General features: G+C 38.1%; 1 protein-coding gene across 1 annotated transcript; it reads right to left on the reverse strand.

Moving 5' to 3' along the window:
- Nucleotides 1-628: 628 nt before the first annotated feature.
- On the reverse strand, nt 629-22,847 carry nfam1 (NFAT activating protein with ITAM motif 1). The gene is made up of 6 exons (XM_061977360.2): nt 22,699-22,847; nt 22,373-22,636; nt 7,744-7,865; nt 1,244-1,372; nt 1,078-1,173; nt 629-1,007 (listed from the first exon to the last, which is right to left on the reverse strand). Exons 1-6 carry the CDS (start codon nt 22,823-22,825, stop codon nt 945-947), a joined length of 801 nt encoding a protein of 266 aa, XP_061833344.2. The 5' UTR covers nt 22,826-22,847; the 3' UTR covers nt 629-944.
- Nucleotides 22,848-23,140: the final 293 nt, after the last annotated feature.

The raw sequence follows: 23,140 nt of genomic DNA on the forward strand, positions 1-23,140 counted from the left end.
TTAAAGAAAAAAATCCCACCAAAAAATTGAGGAATTAAAAAGGGCCCCACTCATAAAAGTGTTAAAAATTGGTCATACATTTTTTTCACATTTAAATCTCTTAAATCAACCTCAGATCAACCCGTCGATTATATGTTTGTTGTTTATTTTATGATGTTTTTGTCATTGAAAACTTCGTTTTTAACGGCAAACACATAAAGTACGCAATATTTTCCCCCAAGAAATATTAAAAGTGTAATATTTGATGTGAAGTAATTGGAGCCTTGAATGGGCCAATAATACATAAGAACATTGACTTTAATTCATTATTTTTGTTTTTAGAAATAATGTTAAAAAAAAAAAATTAAAAAAAAAAAAGTCCCACTAAAATTCAATGGGATCCAAAAGACTCGTAAAATTGTTAAAAGGAAAAGCTCACACATTTTTCAACGCTTAAATCTCGAGATCAACTTCTGATCTATTTGTCCATTATCAGTTTTCCCCCCCCCCTTTTTTTTTTAACCTTTTTTTGTTTTATGCCCTTTTGTCAAATAAAACTTAGTTTTTGTACATGGCAAAAACACAAAATACGCAATATTTTCCCCAACAATATTTCAAAATAGAACATTTGATGTGAAATAATTGGAGCTTTGAATAGATCAATAATTTATAACCACATTGATTTTGATTCATTATTTTTTTTTTGAGCAATGGCAGTTTTAAAGAAGCTTTGTGTTACCTGAGTCAACATTGCAACTTTTTCTGGTTACAGTTCACCTTTTTTCCTGTAATAGTGTTTTCAGAATGTTAAAAAATTAGCTGGGGGCCCTTTGGACACCTCTTGTATAGGCTATTGTGATTGCGCCTGCATTGTAGACGCATTTAAATTGCACTCATGCACAAAGTCATATGTATATTTTGAAGGTGTTTCATGGGCTGCGATGACAATCAGTGAGGTTCCAGGATCAGAAGTTCTCGTAGACGGACTCGAACACGCCTTGGTCCTGCGCTTGTGGGCTTTGTGCCATCTGAACAGAACAGAAGGACATACATTTCAGCGTTCTTGGTCACGCATGCAGGAGTGTGCCCCAGACCCACCGGTTTCTGGCCCGTCTTTGGCTTGAGCGCAGGTTTCCTGTCCTGGGAGTCCACATTGAGCACGTCGTAGACAGACCCAGGTCGTGGCTCCAGGGTCTGAAAGAGCCCAGTAAGAACCAGGATGACATGACGGTGGTCACACCCACGGTGGTCAGGACTTACTTACAGCATAGAGGGACGTGGAAGAAGTTATTTTTACATCCGTGTTGTCATCCTCAGGCGTCTCTGCCACTCCTACTTCTTTCTTCTGCTTTCCGCCCGGGCTTTGATTGCCACACTCAGGGACTTTTGTCTTCTACATTTTCAAGGGAGAGGAAAAAATAAAAACAACAGTTGACTCCTAGTGTGATATTAGAGATGTGATTCATGGCTCTCTTTCCAAAAAACTGTCTCGTTACTACAATGTTTTAGTTCTTTGGTAGGAATGTCTGTCATTTGAAATATTGGCTATAATTGTGTTGTTGTTGTTGTTGTTGTTGTTGTAAACATTCCATAAAGCCATATCACAATGCTCACTGTTTTACATTCTCCCTCACCTAAAAAACTTTGTACCAAAAGAGCATTTTGACAATAGAGGGGGAAAAAACTATAAATAATTGGGAGATATATGTATGTATGGATGTAAAAAGTACAAATACAACTGTGATAAAGAATTAGTATATAAAGAAAATGTGAACTCACAATAGGATGTGTTTACGGTAGAACTACTTACATATATTAAAAAAGGGAACCAAACAAATAAATAAAAATAGAAAAAAAAAATAAAAAAAAAAATAATAAAAAAATATATATATATATATATTTATTTATTTATTTATATACATGTATATATTTACATATACAAATGTATGTATATACATATATATATATATATATATATATATATATATATATATATATATATATATATATATATATATATATATATATATATATATATATATGTATGTGTGGGGAAAAAAATCACAAGACTACTTCATCTCTACAGGCCTGTTTCATGAGGGGTTTCCTCAATCATCAGGAGATTTTAATGGGAGCATTCACATACCATGGTTTATATAGGGCACAGAGTGGGTGGGTACAGGCTGGCGTAGGGGCGTGGTGTTTGGCTCATGTGTTACCTAGGAGGTGTTTCCGTCTGTGGCGGCATGCTGATACAATTTCGCTGCGCTTGTTGAGGGATGACAGGTCTGGACGGTATATAATAAACAGTTTCTCTTTCAAGCATAGGTTGCATCTTATATTACCACTATTGTAAGGTGTGCTGGATGCAAGAATTTGCCATGTTATTGAATATTCAACATTATTGTCTTTGAGGTCCCAAATGTGTTTGCTGAGTTCTGTGGTATTCCGCAGGTTTTGGTTCCTGAAAGAAGCCTTGTGATTGTTCCATCTGGTTTTAAACTCTCCCTCGGTTAATCCTACATATGTGTCGGATGTGTTAATGTCCTTGCGTGTTACCTTAGATTGGTAAACAACTGATGTTTGTAAGCACCCCCCGTTGAGAGGGCAATCAGGTTTCTTGCGGCAGTTGCAGCCTTTGTTGGTTTTGGGGTCGCTCTGTCCGGGGGCCGACGGCTCATTTGCAATTGTTTTGTTGTGGTTTGAGATAATTTGTCGTATATTGTTCATACAGCTGTAGCTCAATTTAATGTTGTTCTTGTTGAATACTTTTCTTAGGGTGTTGCCTTTGGGGAAGTGTTTGTCAATCAGACTGAGGAATTTGTGGCCAATGTTAGTTGAGACGTTTTTGCTGTATGGGGGGTTGTACCAGATGATGTTGTTTCGTTTTCTGTTCTTTTTTGGTTGGTTTCCTGGCGTGGGTTCATAGGTGAGGGTGAAATTGTATCCGCTTTCATCAAGGGCTTTTTGGTACGGGGGGGTTGCTTGGTCAAATTCAGCTTTGCTAGATGACAGCATCGATAGCCTTTTATTAATTCCGGTAGGTATTCTTTTCGTGGTGGTGGGTGGGTGGTTGCTGTCATGGTGCACGTATTGGAGTGTTGTGTTGGATTTCGTGAATGGTTGGTAGCTGTTATTTCTCAGGTTGAAAGTGACGTCGAGGAAGTTGACGGTTTGCTTGTTGGCTTCAATCGTGATCCGTAGGCCGTTCTCTTTGAAAATTTGGCATATGCGCTTCTTGGTATTCTCGCTGCTCCTTGGCGAGGCGCGACACACTGCCAGTCCGACATCACGGTAAATACCAAGGTTCAGGTTGAGGCTAGCAAGCTGGGAGAGGAGGAAACTCCCAACGAGTTCACACGTTTCTGCTCCGTCAAAACTTCCCATAGTGACGTCAAATGTTGAGTTGTTCTTTTTTTGCCATGGTGTACTGTTGTGGATGAGTATGGAGTTTTTTGCGTGGATGATGATGTTTCTTTCGTTGCCTGTGATTGAGTCGTAGTCTGAGGCGAAGTCTAGTGCTTGAGTCAGTAGGTCTTGCGTGATTGAAGGGTAAAATTCTTCGATATCGAAGGAGATAAAGTTGTGCTGTTGTTTGTCTTGGATGTTGTTGAACCATTTGATTACTGCTGCTGTATTTCTCCATTGGTTGAGTGGTGTTTTGTCCTTGATTTTTGTGTTGACTCTGTCCAGGATTATTTTGCTGATTTTTCCTATTTCAGATTTAGTTGGGTTTATTAGTCGGCATGTTGGGTTATTTGCGAAGTTGGGTTTGTGGTCCTTCAATGTGATGAAGGCTTCCTTGTTGGCTGTGGCGTCCACCCTGTCCTCAATGTCCAGTTCAGCCACGATCCTTTTATTTTCCAGGTGGATGTTCTGTAAAGTGTTGGGTTGTGCTTTTTTGTATGATTTGGTGATGCTTCTGTCCAGTAAGGTGTTATGTTCTGGTATGTCCATTCTGTAGAAGTTTGTGGTTTTATCGGCAGCTATGATGAGGTTGTTTACTTTCTTGATGCGCTCCTTGTCATTTTTCAGCTTGGTGAGGAGTGGGTTGCGGACTGGCTTGAATTTGACTGATTGTATCATTTTGAGCATGTCGTTCTCAAAATCCTTTAGTTCCTCAACTGTGGGTGGGTTCTTGGTAGATTTGAATCCGTAAGTTTTCTTTTGCGTTCCTTTTGTTTCAGGATGGAGGAAAAAATGTGCTTTCCACCGCATCCTTCTTAGGAAGTGTTCCGTCTTTTCTATGAGCCTTAGCCTGTAGTCATTCTGCACGGGTATGGGAATGTTCTTCGTGGCGTAGTCGATGTTAAATTTTTCCATTTCTGATCGTCGTACAGTGCTCAACAAATGTCAATTTGGAGCGGAATATATGTCTTAATAAGGTTATCCAAAAAATAGTGCTCGATACCGTAGTTGAGCGCAATATATGTATGTGTGGGAAAAAAAATCACAAGACTACTTCATCTCTACATGCCTGTTTCATGAGGGGTTTCCTCAATCATCAGGAGATTTTAATGGGAGCATTCACATACCATGGTTTATATAGGGCACAGAGTGGGTGGGTACAGGCTGGCGTAGGGGCGTGGTGTTTGGCTCATGTGTTACCTAGGAGGTGTTTCCGTCTGTGGCGGCATGCTGATACAATTTCGCTGCGCTTGTTGAGGGATGACTGGTCTGGACGGTATATAATAAACAGTTTCTCTTTCAAGCATAGGTTGCATCTTTTATTACCACTATTGTAAAGTGTGCTGGATGCAAGAATTTGCCATGTTATTGAATATTCAACATTATTGTCTTTGAGGTCCCAAATGTGTTTGCTGAGTTCTGTGGTATTCCGCAGGTTTTGGTTCCTGAAAGAAGCCTTGTGATTGTTCCATCTGGTTTTAAACTCTCCCTCGGTTAATCCTACATATGACGGAGCAGAAACGTGTGAACTCGTTGGGAGTTTCCTCCTCTCCCAGCTTGCTAGCCTCAACCTGAACCTTGGTATTTACCGTGATGACGGACTGGCAGTGTGTCGCGCCTCGCCAAGGAGCAGCGAGAATATCAAGAAGCGCATATGCCAAATTTTCAAAGAGAATGGCCTACGGATCACGATTGAAGCCAACAAGCAAACCGTCAACTTCCTCGACGTCACTTTCAACCTGAGAAATAACAGCTACCAACCATTCACGAAATCCAACACAACACTCCAATACGTGCACCATGACAACAACCACCCACCCACCACCACGAAAAGAATACCTACCGGAATTAATAAAAGGCTATCGATGCTGTCATCTAGCAAAGCTGAATTTGACCAAGCAACCCCCCCGTACCAAAAAGCCCTTGATGAAAGCGGATACAATTTCACCCTCACCTATGAACCCACGCCAGGAAACCAACCAAAAAAGAACAGAAAACGAAACAACATCATCTGGTACAACCCCCCATACAGCAAAAACGTCTCAACTAACATTGGCCACAAATTCCTCAGTCTGATTGACAAACACTTCCCCAAAGGCAACACCCTAAGAAAAGTATTCAACAAGAACAACATTAAATTGAGCTACAGCTGTATGAACAATATACGACAAATTATCTCAAACCACAACAAAACAATTGCAAATGAGCCGTCGGCCCCCGGACAGAGCGACCCCAAAACCAACAAAGGCTGCAACTGCCGCAAGAAACCTGATTGCCCTCTCAACGGGGGGTGCTTACAAACATCAGTTGTTTACCAATCTAAGGTAACACGCAAGGACATTAACACATCCGACACATATGTAGGATTAACCGAGGGAGAGTTTAAAACCAGATGGAACAATCACAAGGCTTCTTTCAGGAACCAAAACCTGCGGAATACCACAGAACTCAGCAAACACATTTGGGACCTCAAAGACAATAATGTAGAATATTCAACAACATGGCAAATTCTTGCATCCAGCACACCTTACAATAGTGGTAATAAAAGATGCAACCTATGCTTGAAAGAGAAACTGTTTATTATATACCGTCCAGACCTGTCATCCCTCAACAAGCGCAGCGAAATTGTATCAGCATGCCGCCACAGACGGAAACACCTCCTAGGTAACACATGAGCCAAACACCACGCCCCTACGCCAGCCTGTATCCACCCACTCTGTGCCCTATATAAACCATGGTATGTGAATGCTCCCATTAAAATCTCCTGATGATTGAGGAAACCCCTCATGAAACAGGCCTGTAGAGATGAAGTAGTCTTGTGATTTTTTTTCCCACACATACATATATTGCGCTCTACTACGGTATCGAGCACTATTTTTTGGATAACCTTATTAAGACATATATATATATATATATATATATATATATATATATATATATATATATATATATATATATATATATATATATATATATATATATATATACACATATACCCGGTATGTATATACATATAAATATATATGTATATACATACACATTTTTATATGTATATATACATATACATATTCACATTCTTATATGTATATATACACATATGTATGTATAAATGTATACATATATACATACACATGTGTATATATGTATATACATATATATACATATATGCACATATGTATGTATAAATGTATACATATATACATACAAATGTGTATATATGTATATACATATACATACATATATGCACATATGTATGTATAAATGTATACATATATACATACACATGTGTATATGTGTATATACATATATATATGTATATATATACACATGTGTATATACATATATATATATATATATTTACATATACATATATACATATGTATATACATATATATATACATATACACATTTTTATATGTATATATATATATATATATGTATATATATGTATACATATATACATACACATGTGTATATCCCCTCTGTTGACCTCAGTGTATTTTGATTCTGTCAAAATGCACATATGAATTTATATATATATATATATATATATATATATATATATATATATATATATATATATATATATATATATATATATATATATATATATATATATATATATATATATATACACATACACATAGTGCTGGGAATCTTTGGGCACCACACGATTCGATTCTTGGGGGTAGTAACGATTCGATTAAGAATTGATTCACCATTCAAAATCAATACTTTTTTAATACCATTGGGTGCCAGTTCTTTGATGAACTACATTCCTCCATAAAATATATAAACAGCTCTGATCAATTTCTATGTTACTTCAAATAAAAACTGGTTTTGTTGAGTAAAATTCTTGCCAAACACTGAATAAAGTCAAATAAGACAACAAGAGAAGTATCCAACAATTTGTCTGATTGGCTGGACAGGACAGATTAAAAAAATACTTAAATAATACAAAACAGATTTTTGATTCTTTTGAATCGATCAAGTCTAGTTACAAATAAGAATCGCAGTTCATCTGAAAATCCTTTTTTTTTTACATCCCTAATATATATCTTAAACACTTTTAAATGACATTTTATTATTCATTTTCTAGTCCAGTTGCCAGTCAAGTGGTTAATTGCTAAAACTCTTTCTGCGTGTGCATAAAAAACAAACTGCCAATCGGTTGTCACCGTTCACTTCAAAGAGCCGTTCCAAAATACTCGATTCGTTCACGATTGTCACATTTGTATATGCTATCCATCAAGTAACTTTCCGTAAGTTTGGTTGTTGTTAAAAGTGTCAAACGACTGCAGCGTGGTCACATTGCCATACCCGGCCTGATAACCGGCGTGCAGGCGAGCGCCTTACCCAAGTTCCTCTGAAGACATACACGGAGCCGACCACACTGAGGAGCAGCAACACCGCGTTGAAGAAGCCCACGGTTACAAAGTCCGTGTAGTCCACTGTGAGCACATCTTTGTAACCTTCATCTGGAAGAAAAACCAGTCATTAGTCCAAACCCTCTAACGTTGCTCCTTCCTTTTCTTTTCTTTTTAATCAATTTCACTGTCATCGCACTTAAAAAGTACAACAGAATTAGTTCTCAGTACATCCATCCATCTTCTTCTGCTTATCTGAGGTTGGGTCTTTCACTGCTGTGGTCTCACTGGGGGGGTTTGCTGCATGACTCTGCCAAGGCCAATGCAGGGGTAGCCAAATTGTAGATAAGGATCGAGGATCGAGCAAACGCATTCCAATAGTTTGTCTGCTGTAGTCGTCCGTCCTGGCTCTCAAATTGATTATAATATCGCCTTGCGGAGCGGAGCGTCTACTAATGAGTCATATTTGGTATTATACCGCCTCTAAAAAGTACTGTCACGTCACGTCACGTGGGGACATTGCTGGTTTTACGAGCCAGAGGAGCATGTTCGGCAGCGCACACACACAGAGTACTTACAAGCAGACACAGTGTGTAGACAGAAAAGGGAGAATGGACGCATTTCGGCGTAAAAAGTAAAGATAAAGGTGAAGTTATAACACTGAAACACCCTCAGGAAGAGCTGCTTTAAAACATGGCTAGCTAGCTAAGGCTAACGTCCATCCGCAGTGTTTAAGCTACTTCTAAATCACCAATCCTTGTCTCAATGGCGACAAATAAAGTTTCTTCCAAGTAACATTATCACTGGAGGACGAGGAATAGCTAAACATGCTTCACTACACACCGTAGGGGGATACGGCATGGGTGGATCCACACCTGACATCCACTGTAATGATACCAAGTACAATAGTGTATCTAGTCGATGCTACTATGATTACATTGATATTTTTTAGCATCACAAAACATTTTTTGTTTAAAAAAAATTAAAATCACATTATCCCTGGACACATGAGGACTTTGAATATGACCAATGTATGATCCTGTAACTACTTAGTATCGGATCCATACCTAAATGTGTGGTATCATCCAAAACTAATGTCAAGTATCAAAGAAGAGAAGAATAAGTGATTATTACATTTTAACAGAAGTGTAGATAGAACATGTTAAAACAGAAAACAAGCAGATATTAACAGTAAATGAACAAGTATATTAATAATAATTTTTTTACAGTTTGTCCCTCATAATGTGTACAAAATAATAGGTGTATAAATGACACAATATGTTACTGCATACGTCAGCAGACTAATTAGGAGTCTTTGTTTGTTTACTTACTACTAAAAGACAAGTTGTCTAGTATGTTCACTATTTTATTTAAGGACTAAATGACAATAATAAACATGTTTAATGTGCACTAACATTTTTTGGTCAAATAAAGACAATAATGCCATTTTTTGTGGTCCCCTTTATTTAGAAAAGTATCGAAAAGTATCGAAATACATTTTGGTACCAAGAAATTAGTATGGGGACAACACTAGCCATTTATATATGTGTACATATTATATCAATATAATGGATATTAAGAGTATGTGAAAAATTGACTCCTATCTGACGACCTCCTTTTAATCAATCAGCAGCTAAAATGTGCCAAACATGGGTATGTGTGGAGAGAGTGTTTTACATTTTTCCCATCATGCTTTGTAATGGATGGGTGTCATTTAGAATTTTTTTTATGGTGCATGGACATTATTAATATTATCCACAAAGTTCAGTGAGCAGGTTGTGTTGGTTTTTTTTGCACCATGACTAGGGAAGGTTGTTTACATTGGGTCATATACCTAAATGCTGCATATAGCTGCATCCCGAGCATAATTACAGGTCATTGACCTGAATGACTTGCATTGTACACTTGATGGCGACAATGAATGCAATCTCCCGTACAAATGCGAGAACTTTATGATTTGGTGCTTTGGCATTGTTTAACGTGAGTATCCAACATTGCACAACATTTATCAGTCAGAAATAACAACATTCATCCCAGGTCCTCTTGAATTTATCAAGCAGTATTAATGCTGAGCGAGCAGATTAGTCGTTACCTTCAGTTCTATTAGTTCTGTTGCTGCTGTGTTACACCATATACTATGTAAATAAATGAGCAAGAGAGATATGTTGGTTTTTGGTTTTCTCATGCACTCTAAATCATTATTAAAAGAAACATGATGTGTCTATGTACTGTAATGGGTCTTCATATTTTGGAACTGACAGACTCTCTATAATTTAATTGATGTCCTGTCCTCTTTATCACCAGAGAACTATAAGCAGAGCTCCTCTCTAAAAGACAGCTTTACAGATAAAGTAATTTTTTGTTCACATAAAAAAAAGAATTATTCTTCTAAGTTTTTTTAACAGTTGCCCCCAGAAGCCATTAAAGGGGAACTGCACTTTTTTTTTTTTTAAATTTGGTCTATCGTTCACAATCCCTATGTAGGACAAGAACACACGGCTTTCTTATTTTATGCATTCTAAATCGTAAATAAATGCTAGTAAAAGTCAGCTAACAATGGTGGTAATGTTAGTCGCTCCATCAAGGTTTTATATACACTGATGTAAGTATATATGTCATGTAGTAACATTCATAATAACATGTAATATATACATGATGTAAGTATATATGTAGTATCTAGTAACATTCATAATAACATGTAATATATACATGATGTAAGTATATATGTAATGTAGTAACATTCATAGTAACTTGTAATATATACATGATGTAAGTATATATATCATGTAGTAACATTCATAATAACATGTAATATATATGTCATGTTAAAGTTAAAGTACCAATGATTGTCACACACACACACAAGGTGTGGTGAAATTTGTCCTCTGCATTTGACCCGTCCCCTTGTTCGCCCCCTGGGAGGTGAGGGGAGCAGTGGGCAGCAGCGGTGGCCACGCCCGGGAATCATTTTTGGTGATTTAACCCCCAATTCAAACCCTTGATGCTGAGTGCCAAGCTGGGAGGTAATGGCTCCTATTTTTATAGTCTTTGGTATGACTCGGCCGGGGTTTGAACTCACAACCTATTTCAGGGCGGACACTCTAACCACTAGGCCACTGAGTAGGTATACATGTAAGTATACATGTAGTTTAGTAACATTCATATTAACATGTAATATTTACATATGTTGATCATTTTAAATGTTACAGATGCATCACAATGTTATTTTTTCCCTTCAACAACAACAAGACTACTAATAATGGCGGACTTGATGAAAGACAAAAAATAATACTTTGATCCACAAACTTCTATTTGTATCCCCAATATAAGGAGGATGATCTGCAAGTTTTAGACGTTGAGTGATAAGGGAGCCAGCAAGTAGCAGTATTGCTAAACGCTAAACAAGAAACACAAATGACTGACAAATAAAACAATCACTTACTGTACGAAGTCTGCTCTCACTGGGATGCCAACTGGCGGGATGTTTATATCTTTCGGCACTAGACTTGTGTTCCCTGTTTGGATGATAAATTCATCATAATCCTGACTACTGACAAATAAAACAACCACTTACTGTACGATGTCTGCTCTCACTGGGATGCCAACTGGCGGGATGTTTATATCTTTCAGCACTAGACTTGTGTTCCCTGTTTGGATGATGAATTCATCATAATCCTGACTACTGACAAATAAAACAATCACTTACTGTACGAAGTCTGCTCTCACTGGGATGCCAACTGGCGGGATGTTTATATCTTTCAGCACTAGACTTGTGTTCCCTGTTTGGATGATAAATTCATCATAATCCTGACTACTGACAAATAAAACAACCACTTACTGTACGATGTCTGCTCTCACTGGGATGACAACTGGCGGGATGTTTATATCTTTCAGCACTAGACTTGTGTTCCCTGTTTGGATGATAAATTCATCATAATCCTGACTACTGACAAATAAAACAATCACTTACTGTACAAAGTCTGCTCTCACTGGGATGCCAACTGGCGGGATGTTTATATCTTTCAGCACTAGACTTGTGTTCCCTGTTTGGATGATAAATTCATCATAATCCTGACTACTGACAAATAAAACAACCACTTACTGTACGATGTCTGCTCTCACTGGGATGACAACTGGCGGGATGTTTATATCTTTCAGCACTAGACTTGTGTTCCCTGTTTGGATGATAAATTAATCATAATCCTGACTACTGACAAATAAAACAACCACTTATTGTATGATGTCTGCTCTCACTGGGATGCCAACTGGTGGGATGTTTATATCTTTCAGCACTAGACTTCTGTCCCGTTTAGATGATGAATTCATCATAATCCTCACGCAGGTAGAAGAAAAAAGTGGCGCTAACGAGCATCTTTTTGTGTCTTTCTCGCCATCTCTGGGTCTAAGTTGGATGTCAAAGTTGACAGTCTGCGTCAGCACTTGTAATAACAATATAGCTAATGCTTGTTAATGTTCAGGTCACGACATGTAAATGGAGTATTGTTGGCGTTATTTGGATGTTTTTTTATGCACCTCTTACTCGTCCTATTTTACCAGTTAGAATGCACAAAAAAAGGAAAAGCATGTGTTCTTGTCTTACATAAGGATTGTGAAAGATAGGCAATATTACAAAAAAGTGCAGTTCCTCTTTAAAGGTCACAGAAGTGAGCCATTACATTTGAAACCTGGCTTGTTTCATTTTTGTGGAGTTGAAATCATGAGGAAATGACAGTTTGAGTTGTGTCTTCACAAATGACAACATGTGTCTCTGCAGCATGTGGCTGAATAGACGCTGCTGTGAAGAAGTCGGACTTTTCACATCGTAGTACTTTTGAAGTACAATGAAGTTCCATTCCAGTGTGGATGTCGTGTCGCTGGCAGATCGTTTGTTGAGGTTAAAACGTGCAAAGTTTGTCGTCTTGTTCAACAATCCGGGAAGTCTTGAAAGGGGAATTTGCATAAAATGAACATCTTGAAATGTCACACTATTAGGTACACTTGTCACCAAATAGTCCAGATAGTTGTGTGTCAACTCTTCATTATTATTATTATTATTATTATTATTATTGTGTGAATGTCCAAACATTCAGACATATAAGATTCTACACCAAAAATAATGTATTTATTATTATCATTATTATTATTATCATTATTATTATGAATGTGAGTGTGAATGTTGTCTGTCTATCTGTGTTGGCCCTGCGATGAGGTGGCGACTTGTCCAGGGTGTACCCCGCCTTCCGCCCGAATGCAGCTGAGATAGGCTCCAGCACCCCCCGCGACCCCAAAATGGACAAGCGGTAGAAAATGGATGGATTATAATTGTGTGAATGTCCAAGCATTCAAACATATAAGATTCTACACCCCAATAAAATCATCTATTTATTATTATTATAACTATTATTATTATTATTATTATTATTATTATTATTACTGTGTGAATGTCCAAGCATTCACACATAAGATTCACGCCAAAACAATAAACGATGTATTATTATTATTATTATGATGATGATTATTATTATTATGATGATGATTATTATTATTATTATTATTATCACTATTATTATTGCGTGAATGTCCAAGCATTCAAACATATAACATTCTACACCCCCCAAAAATCATCTATTTATTATTATCCATCCAACCATCCATTTTCTACCGTTTATTCCCTTCGGGGTCGCGGGGGGCGCTGGAGCCTCTCAGCTACAATCGGGCAAATTATTATTATTATTATTATTATTATTATCATTACTGCCAAGCATTCACACATAAGATTTACGCCAAAACAATAATCTATGTATTATTATTATTATTATTATTATTACTATTATTATTGTTATTACTATTATTGTGTGAATGTCCAAAAATTCACACATAAGATTCTACACCAAAAATAATATATTTATTATTATTATTATTATTATTGTGTGAATGTCCAAACATTCACACATATGAGATTCTACACCAAAAATTATCTATTTATTATTATTATTATTATTATTGTGTGAATGTCCAAGCATTCAAACAAATAAGATTCTACACCCCAAAAAAATAATCTATTTATTATTATTATTATTATTATTATTATGTGAATGTCCAAGCATTCACACATAAGATTCACGCCAAAACAATAATCTATGTATTATTATTGTTATTACTATTATTGTGTGAATGTCCAATAATTCACAAATTTCACACATATAAGATTCTACACCAAAAATAATTTTTTTATTTTTTTTATTTTTTTATTTTTATTATTGTTATTGTTTGAATATCCAAACATTCACACATAATATTCTACACTGAAAATAATCTATTTATTATTATTATTATTATTATTATTATTATTATTATTATTATTGTTTGAATGTCCAAACATTCACACATATAAGATTCTACACCGAAAATAATATATTTATTATTATTATTGTTTGAATGTTCAAACATTCACACATATAAGGTTCTACACCAAAAATCGTATACCGTATTTATTATTATTCCGCCGCCGATCGGAACCGTTCCAGTATCAAAACGTTCGGCTCAAGCCACAATGTTTACCGGTTTTTAAAATTTCCTGATTTGGGGCGGTATAGCTCGGTTGGTAGAGCGGCCGTGCCAGTAACTTGAGGGTTCCAGGCTCGATCCCCGCTTCCGCCATCCTAGTTATTGCCGTTGTGTCCTTGGGCAAGACACTTTACCCACCTGCTCCCAGTGCCACCCACACTGCTTTAAATGGAACTTAGATATTGGCTTTCACTATGTAAAGCGCTTTGAGTCACTAGAGAAAAAGCGCTATATAAATATAATTCACTTCACTTCACTTCACTGATAAACCGGAATTACCAGGAATTTCCTCTCACTGAAAATGAATGGGCAAAATACAAACCTCTCCATATCCCACATTTCTCAACCAATTTGAACCGGTCCAACATCCACACACTCCACTCACCCTGGACCTTCAAACTACCATTTGGTTTAAAACTACTTGAAATAAAAAAAAATTCCAGGAATTCCCGTTTTCCCAGAGCCCTATTTTCACCTCTTCCTGGAAAGTTTTCACAGTCCACATTTTTCAACCGTTTTTAACCATTCCACCTTCTAACATTCCTTAGTTGGGACAACAAATGCCGATTCCAAAAATTCCAACACCAACCCATTCATATCATCTAGGACAACAGTGCTTGTATCAATATTTTCAAAGATTTCTGGTTTTCCCCAAATTCACACATTTCCAGGAAATTCCCATTCAAATGAATGGACGTAGTCGTAGTTCTACAATGCCCCAAATTCTCAAAATTGTGCGCCATTTTTAAGCCCAATTCTGACCATCCACCCACACTACTCTTCCCATATATTGAACACAAAACATGTTTTACCTTTCCAAAAATTCCCATATTTTTCTTACTTTCCTCCCCATTGATAATGAATAGGAAATATACAATCTACTGTATTTTCCGCACTATAAGGCGCACCTAAAAACCACAAATGTTCTCAAAAGCTGACAGTGCGCCTTATAACCCGGTGCGCTTTATTACGATTCATTTTCATAAAGTTTCGATCTCGCAACTTCGGTAAACAGCCGCCATCTTTTTTCCCGGTAGAACAGGAAGCGCTTCTTCTTCTACGCAAGCAACCGCCAAGGAAAGCACCCGCCCCCATAGAACAGGAAGCGCTTCTTCTTCTACTGTAAGCAACCACCCGCCCCCGGAAGAAGAAGAAAAAACGCGCGGATATCACCGTACGTTTCATTTCCTGTTTACATCTGTAAAGACCACAAAATGGCTCCTACAAAGCGACAAGGATCCGGTTCATAAAAAGACGCAATCTCTCCATCCGCACACGGATTACTACCGTATTTCACAGCAACTGATATTCCTGTGAACCGCACTGTGGAACGGGAGCACGTACGGTGAATATTCGCACCACAGGGAATGAGAAGTCATCCTTCACTGCGGTTCTAGCTTGCCATGCTAACTTCCACCCATGGTGATATTCAAAAGGAAGACCTTGCCAAAAGAGACCTTTCCAGCCGGCGTCATCATAAAAGCTAACTCGAAGGGATGGATGGATGAAGAAAAGATGAGCGAGTGGTTAAGGGAAGTTTACGCGAAGAGGCCGGGTGGCTTTTTTCACACAGCTCCGAAGGCGAACACACCTTCACTAAGACGGGCAGACAGCCTCGGACGACATACGCCAACATTTGCCAGTGGATCGTAAATGCCTGGGCAGATATTTCGGTCACAACTGTGGTCCGAGCTTTCCGGAAGGCAGGATTCACAGAACTACTGGACAACAACAGCGACACTGACTCCGATTACTTCGACGAGACGGAACCGGCCATTTTGTATCCCACGCTTGCGCAACTTTTCAATTCGGACACCGAAGACGAAGAATTCGAAGGATTTACGAATGAAGAATAACTTCAGAAGGTGAGCGCTATGTTTATTTTGTGTGTTGTGACATTAACGTTCGAGCAACATTATGTTGCTATTGCTCTACACCATTTTGAATTTTACTATGTTTGTGATTGCACATTTGCGTACATTTTGGGACAGAGTTGTTAGAACGCTGGTTTTCAATATATTATTAAAGTTTGACTGAACTATCTGACTGTTTTTTTTGACATTGCCTTTAGCGCAGCGTAGGCGCGGCTTATAATCCGGGGCGGCTTATTGGTGGACAAAGTTATGAAATATGTAATTCATTGAAGGTGCGGCTAATAATCCGGTGCGCCTTATAGTGCGGAAAATACGGTACTGCATATCCCACATTTCTCAACCGATATGAACCGGTCCACCATCCACACACTCCACTCACCCTGGACATTCAAACTACCATTTGGTTTCAAACTACTTGAAATTTAAAAAAAAATCCAGGAATTCCCGTTTTTCCAAAACCCTAGTTTCACCTCTTCCTGGAAACTTTTCACAGTCCACATTTTTCAACCGTTTTTGACCATTCCACCTTCAAAACATTCCTCTTAGTTGCGACAACAAATGCTCCTTTTTTTTTTTTTTCTCCGTACAAATTCTTGGTTTTCCAGAAATTCCAGGGATTCCAAAATACCGGTACCCATTCTCAATTCAAACTGTTACTACGTCAACATTTTTCAACCGATTCCAAAAATTCCAACACCAACCCATTCATATCATCTAGGACAACAGTGCTTGTATCAATATTTTCAAAGATTTCTGGTTTTCCCCAAATTCACACATTTCCAGGAAATTCCCATTCAAATGAATGGACATAGTCATAGTTCTACAATGCCCCAAATTCTCAAAATTGTGCGCCATTTTTAAGCCCGATTCCGACCATCCACCCACACCACTCTTCCCATATATTGAACGCAAAACATGTTTTACCTTTCCCAAAAATTCCCATATTTTTCGTACTTTCCTCCCCATTGACAAAGAATAGGAAATATACAATCTACTGCATATCCCACATTTCTCAACCGATTCGAACCGGTCCAACATCCACACACTCCACTCACCCTGGACATTCAAACTACCATTTGGTTTCAAACTACTTGAAAGTTAAAAAAAATTCCAGGAATTCCCGTTTTTCCAAAACCCTAGTTTCACCTCTTCCTGGAAACTTTTCACAGTCCACATTTTCAACCGTTTTTGACCGTTCTACTTTCAAAACATTCCTCTTAGTTGCGACAACAAATGCTCCTTTTTTTTTTCTTTTTTCGTACAAATTCTTGGTTTTCCAGAAATTCCAGGGATTCCAAAATACCCATTCTCAATTCAAACTGTTACTATGTCAACATTTTTCAACCGATTCCAAAAAATTCCAACACCAACCCATTCATATCATCTAGGACAACAGTGCTTGTATCAATATTTTCAAAGATTTCTGGTTTTCCCCAATTCCCACATTTCCAGGAAATTCCCATTCAAATGAATGGACGTAGTCGTAGTTCTACAATGCCCCAAATTCTCAAAATTGTGCGCCATTTTTAAGCCTGATTCCGACCATCCACCCACACCACTCTTCCTATATATCGAACGCAAAACATGTTTTACCTTTCCCAAAAATTCCCATATTTTTCGTAATTTCCTCCCCATTGACAAAGAATAGGAAATATACAATCTACTGCATATCCCACATTTCTCAACCGATTCGAACCGGTCCACCATCCTCACACTCCACTCACCCTGGACATTCAAACTACCATTTGGTTTCAAACTACTAGAAATTTTAAAAAAATTCCAAGAATTCCCATTTTTCCAAAACCCTAGTTTCACCTCTTCCTGGAAACTTTTCACAGTCCACATTTATCAACCGTTTTTGAGTGTTCCACCTTCGAAACATTCCTCTTAGTTGCAACAACAAATGCTCTTTTTTTTTTTTTCGTACAAATTCCCGGTTTTCCAGAAATTCCAGGGATTACAAAATACCCATTCCCAATTCAATCTGTTACTACGTCAACATTTTTCAACCGATTCCAAAAATCCTAACACCAACCCATTCATATCATCTAGGACAACAGTGCTTGTATCAATATTTTCAAAGATTTCTGTTTTTCCCCAAATTCCCACATTTCCAGGAAATTCCCATTCAAATTAATGGACGTAGTCGTAGTTCTACAATGCCCCAAATTCTCAAAATTGTGCGCCATTATTAAGCCCGATTCCGACCATCCACCCACACTACTCTTCCCATATATCGAACGCAAAACATGTTTTACTTTTCCCAAAAATTCCCATATTTTTCGTACTTTCCTCCCCATTGACAAAGAATAGGAAATATACAATCTACTGCATATCCCACATTTCTCAACCGATTCGAACCGGTCCACCATCCACACACTCCACTCACCCTGGACATTCAAACTACCATTTGGTTTCAAACTACTTGAAATTTTAAAAAAATTCCAGGAATTCCCGTTTTTCCAAAACCCTAGTTTCACCTCTTCCTGGAAACTTTTCACAGTCCACATTTTCAACCGTTTTTGACCGTTCTACTTTCGAAACATTCCTCTTAGTTGCGACAACAAATGCTCCTTTTTTTTTTTTTTCGTACAAATTCTTGGTTTTCCAGAAATTCCAGGGATTCCAAAATACCCATTCTCAATTCAAACTGTTACTATGTCAACATTTTTCAACCGATTCCAAAAATTCCAATACCAACCCATTCATATCATCTAGGACAACAGTGCTTGTATCAATATTTTCAAAGATTTCTGGTTTTCCCCAAATTCCCACATTTCCAGGAAATTCCCATTCAAATGAATGGACGTAGTCGTAGTTGTACAATGCCCCAAATTCTCAAAATTGTGCGCCATTTTTAAGCCCGATTCCGACCATCCACCCACACCACTCTTCCTATATATCGAACGCAAAACATGTTTTACCTTTCCCAAAAATTCCCATATTTTTCGTAATTTCCTCCCCATTGACAAAGAATAGGAAATATACAATCTACTGCATATCCCACATTTCTCAACCGATTCGAACCGGTCCACCATCCTCACACTCCACTCACCCTGGACATTCAAACTACCATTTGGTTTCAAACTACTAGAAATTTTTAAAAAATTCCAGGAATTCCCATTTTTCCAAAACCCTAGTTTCACCTCTTCCTGGAAACTTTTCACAGTCCACATTTATCAACCGTTTTTGAGTGTTCCACCTTCGAAACATTCCTCTTAGTTGCAACAACAAATGCTCTTTTTTTTTTTTTCGTACAAATTCCCGGTTTTCCAGAAATTCCAGGGATTACAAAATACCCATTCCCAATTCAATCTGTTACTACGTCAACATTTTTCAACCGATTCCAAAAATTCTAACACCAACCCATTCATATCATCTAGGACAACAGTGCTTGTATCAATATTTTCAAAGATTTCTGTTTTTCCCCAAATTCCCACATTTCCAGGAAATTCCCATTCAAATTAATGGACGTAGTCGTAGTTCTACAATGCCCCAAATTCTCAAAATTGTGCGCCATTATTAAGCCCGATTCCGACCATCCACCCACGCTACTCTTCCCATATATCGAACGCAAAACATGTTTTACTTTTCCCAAAAATTCCCATATTTTTCGTACTTTCCTCCCCATTGACAAAGAATAGGAAATATACAATCTACTGCATATCCCACATTTCTCAACCGATTCGAACCGGTCCACCATCCACACACTCCACTCACCCTGGACATTCAAACTACCATTTGGTTTCAAACTACTTGAAATTTTAAAAAAATTCCAGGAATTCCCGTTTTTCCAAAACCCTAGTTTCACCTCTTCCTGGAAACTTTTCACAGTCCACATTTTCAACCGTTTTTGACCGTTCTACTTTCGAAACATTCCTCTTAGTTGCGACAACAAATGCTCCTTTTTTTTTTTTTTCGTACAAATTCTTGGTTTTCCAGAAATTCCAGGGATTCCAAAATACCCATTCTCAATTCAAACTGTTACTATGTCAACATTTTTCAACCGATTCCAAAAATTCCAATACCAACCCATTCATATCATCTAGGACAACAGTGCTTGTATCAATATTTTCAAAGATTTCTGGTTTTCCCCAAATTCCCACATTTCCAGGAAATTCCCATTCAAATGAATTTACGTAGTCGTAGTTCTACAATGCCCCAAATTCTCAAAATTGTGCGCCATTTTTAAGCCCGATTCCGACCATCCACCCACACCACTCTTCCTATATATCGAACGCAAAACATGTTTTACCTTTCCCAAAAATTCCCATATTTTTCGTAATTTCCTCCCCATTGACAAAGAATAGGAAATATACAATCTACTGCATATCCCACATTTCTCAACCGATTCGAACCGGTCCACCATCCTCACACTCCACTCACCCTGGACATTCAAACTACCATTTGGTTTCAAACTACTAGAAATTTTAAAAAAATTCCAGGAATTCCCATTTTTCCAAAACCCTAGTTTCACCTCTTCCTGGAAACTTTTCACAGTCCACATTTATCAACCGTTTTTGAGTGTTCCACCTTCGAAACATTCCTCTTAGTTGCAACAACAAATGCTCTTTTTTTTTTTTTCGTACAAATTCCCGGTTTTCCAGAAATTCCAGAGATTACAAAATACCCATTCCCAATTCAATCTGTTACTACGTCAACATTTTTCAACCGATTCCAAAAATTCTAACATCAACCCATTCATATCATCTAGGACAACAGTGCTTGTATCAATATTTTCAAAGATTTCTGTTTTTCCCCAAATTCCCACATTTCCAGGAAATTCCCATTCAAATTAATGGACGTAGTCGTAGTTCTACAATGCCCCAAATTCTCAAAATTGTGCGCCATTATTAAGCCCGATTCCGACCATCCACCCACACTACTCTTCCCATATATCGAACGCAAAACATGTTTTACTTTTCCCAAAAATTCCCATATTTTTCGTACTTTCCTCCCCATTGACAAAGAATAGGAAATATACAATCTACTGCATATCCCACATTTCTCAACCGATTCGAACCGGTCCACCATCCACACACTCCACTCACCCTGGACATTCAAACTACCATTTGGTTTCAAACTACTTGAAATTTTAAAAAAATTCCAGGAATTCCCGTTTTTCCAAAACCCTAGTTTCACCTCTTCCTGGAAACTTTTCACAGTCCACATTTTTCAACCGTTTTTGACTGTTCCACCTCCGAAACATTCCTTTTAGTTGCGACAACAAATGCTCCTTTTTTTTTTCCCCGTACAAATTCTTGGTTTTCCAGAAATTCCAGGGATTCCAAAATACCCATTCTCAATTCAAACTGTTACTACGTCAACATTTTTCAACCGATTCCAAAAATTCCAACACCAACCCATGCATATCATCTAGGACAACAGTGCTTGTATCAATATTTTCAAAGATTTTCGGTTTTCCCCAAATTCCCACATTTCCAGGAAATTCCCATTCAAATGAATGGACGTAGTCGTAGTTCTACAATGCCCCCAAATTCTCAAAATTGTGCGCCATTTTTAAGCCTGATTCCGACCATCCACCCACACTACTCTTCCCATATATTGAACGCAAAACATGTTTTACCTTTCCCAAAAATTCCCATATTTTTCGTACTTTCCTCCCCATTGACAAAGAATAGGAAATATACAATCTACTGCATATCCCACATTTCTCAACCGATTCGAACCGGTCCACCATCCACACACTCCACTCACCCTGGACATTCAAACTACCATTTGGTTTCAAACTACTTGAAATTCAAAAAAAATTCCAGGAATTCCCATTTTTCCAAAACCCTAGTTTCACCTCTTCCTGGAAACTTTTCACAGTCCACATTTTTCAACCGTTTTTGACCATTCCACCTTCTAAACATTCCTCTTAGTTGGGACAACAAATGCTCCTTTTTTTCCCCCCCGTACAAATTCTTGGTTTTCCAGAATTTCCAGGAATTCCAGAATACCCATTCTTAATTCAAACTGTTACATTTCTCAACCGATTATGAACCGTTCCAACATCCACACACTCCACTCACCCTGGACATTCAAGCCACCATGTTTAAAAAATTCCCTGATTACTCGGAATTACAAGGAATTTCCCCCCGTTGAAAATGAATGGGCAATATACCAACCTCTCCACATCCCACATGGAGCTAAAAGAGGCCACTAGGTACTCACCTCGCAGGCGCACAAACCAGTAAGCTCTGGCCACATTATACTGGCAGTGATATTCTCCAGTCTGCAGCGCCCGCACCAGCATTGAGCTGCTGATGGTGCGCGCATGGTGGGCGCTGGTGAAGACGCGTCTGAAAACCCCCCTGTGAAGAGGGTCGAAGCATATCAAGCTCTCATTGGCCGAGTGAGGTGGCAGATGGAGCTGGTAGGGAAGGTGGATATCTTCGCCCGTGAAGGCCACAAAGACGGTGTTCTCCAGCGTTATTCCTGCAGGAAGACAACAACGTAAGACTTGCACGTCTCAGATCATCGGCGGTGTCGGTCCTTACTTGGAGATTCTGTTCCACGGCAAACAGGAAGGAGCGTTTGGAGAATCCAAATCAACAGAGCTGGAAGACGCCAATGTGGTCTGAAGGAGGGCATGTTTGTGACTGTCCTCAAACGTCTCGCTTTCATGGCTCTTAAAGTACAAGCGTGGACTTCCTGTTTCTGGTTAACGCACTTCCTCAAGCGTTCGTCTGCTCCAAGGACTCATGGAGGATAGTGAGATGTGACCTTTGTCAACCAATCCAGGCTTTGGAACGGTTCTTTTGAGAAAACGATGAGAACCGATTCTCTGTTGGGGGCAGTTTTTTTTTATGCACAAGCAAATAGACTTAGACTCAGACAAACTTTAATAATCCACAAAAGGAATTGTTCCACACAGTAGCTCAGTTACAAAAGATGGAAAGGATAATGCAGGTATAAAGTAGACTAAAAATGTACCATAGT

Source organism: Nerophis lumbriciformis, linkage group LG16 (assembly GCF_033978685.3).
Source record: "Nerophis lumbriciformis linkage group LG16, RoL_Nlum_v2.1, whole genome shotgun sequence".
Classification (NCBI taxonomy): Eukaryota; Metazoa; Chordata; class Actinopteri; order Syngnathiformes; family Syngnathidae; genus Nerophis; species Nerophis lumbriciformis.

What these genes read in the sequence shown, in the direction of transcription:
- nfam1 (XM_061977360.2), bottom strand. Translation starts at nt 22,825, where the DNA reads ATGAAAGCGAGACGTTTGAGGACAGTCACAAACATGCCCTCCTTCAGA. An exon ending in CCGTGGAACAGAATCTCCAA is followed by an intron (nt 22,637 to 22,698) that starts GTAAGGACCGAC and finishes GTCTTCCTGCAG; the next exon opens with GAATAACGCTGGAGAACACC. An exon ending in ATGTCTTCAGAGGAACTTGG is followed by an intron (nt 1,373 to 7,743) that starts GTAAGGCGCTCG and finishes TTGAAAATGTAG; the next exon opens with AAGACAAAAGTCCCTGAGTG.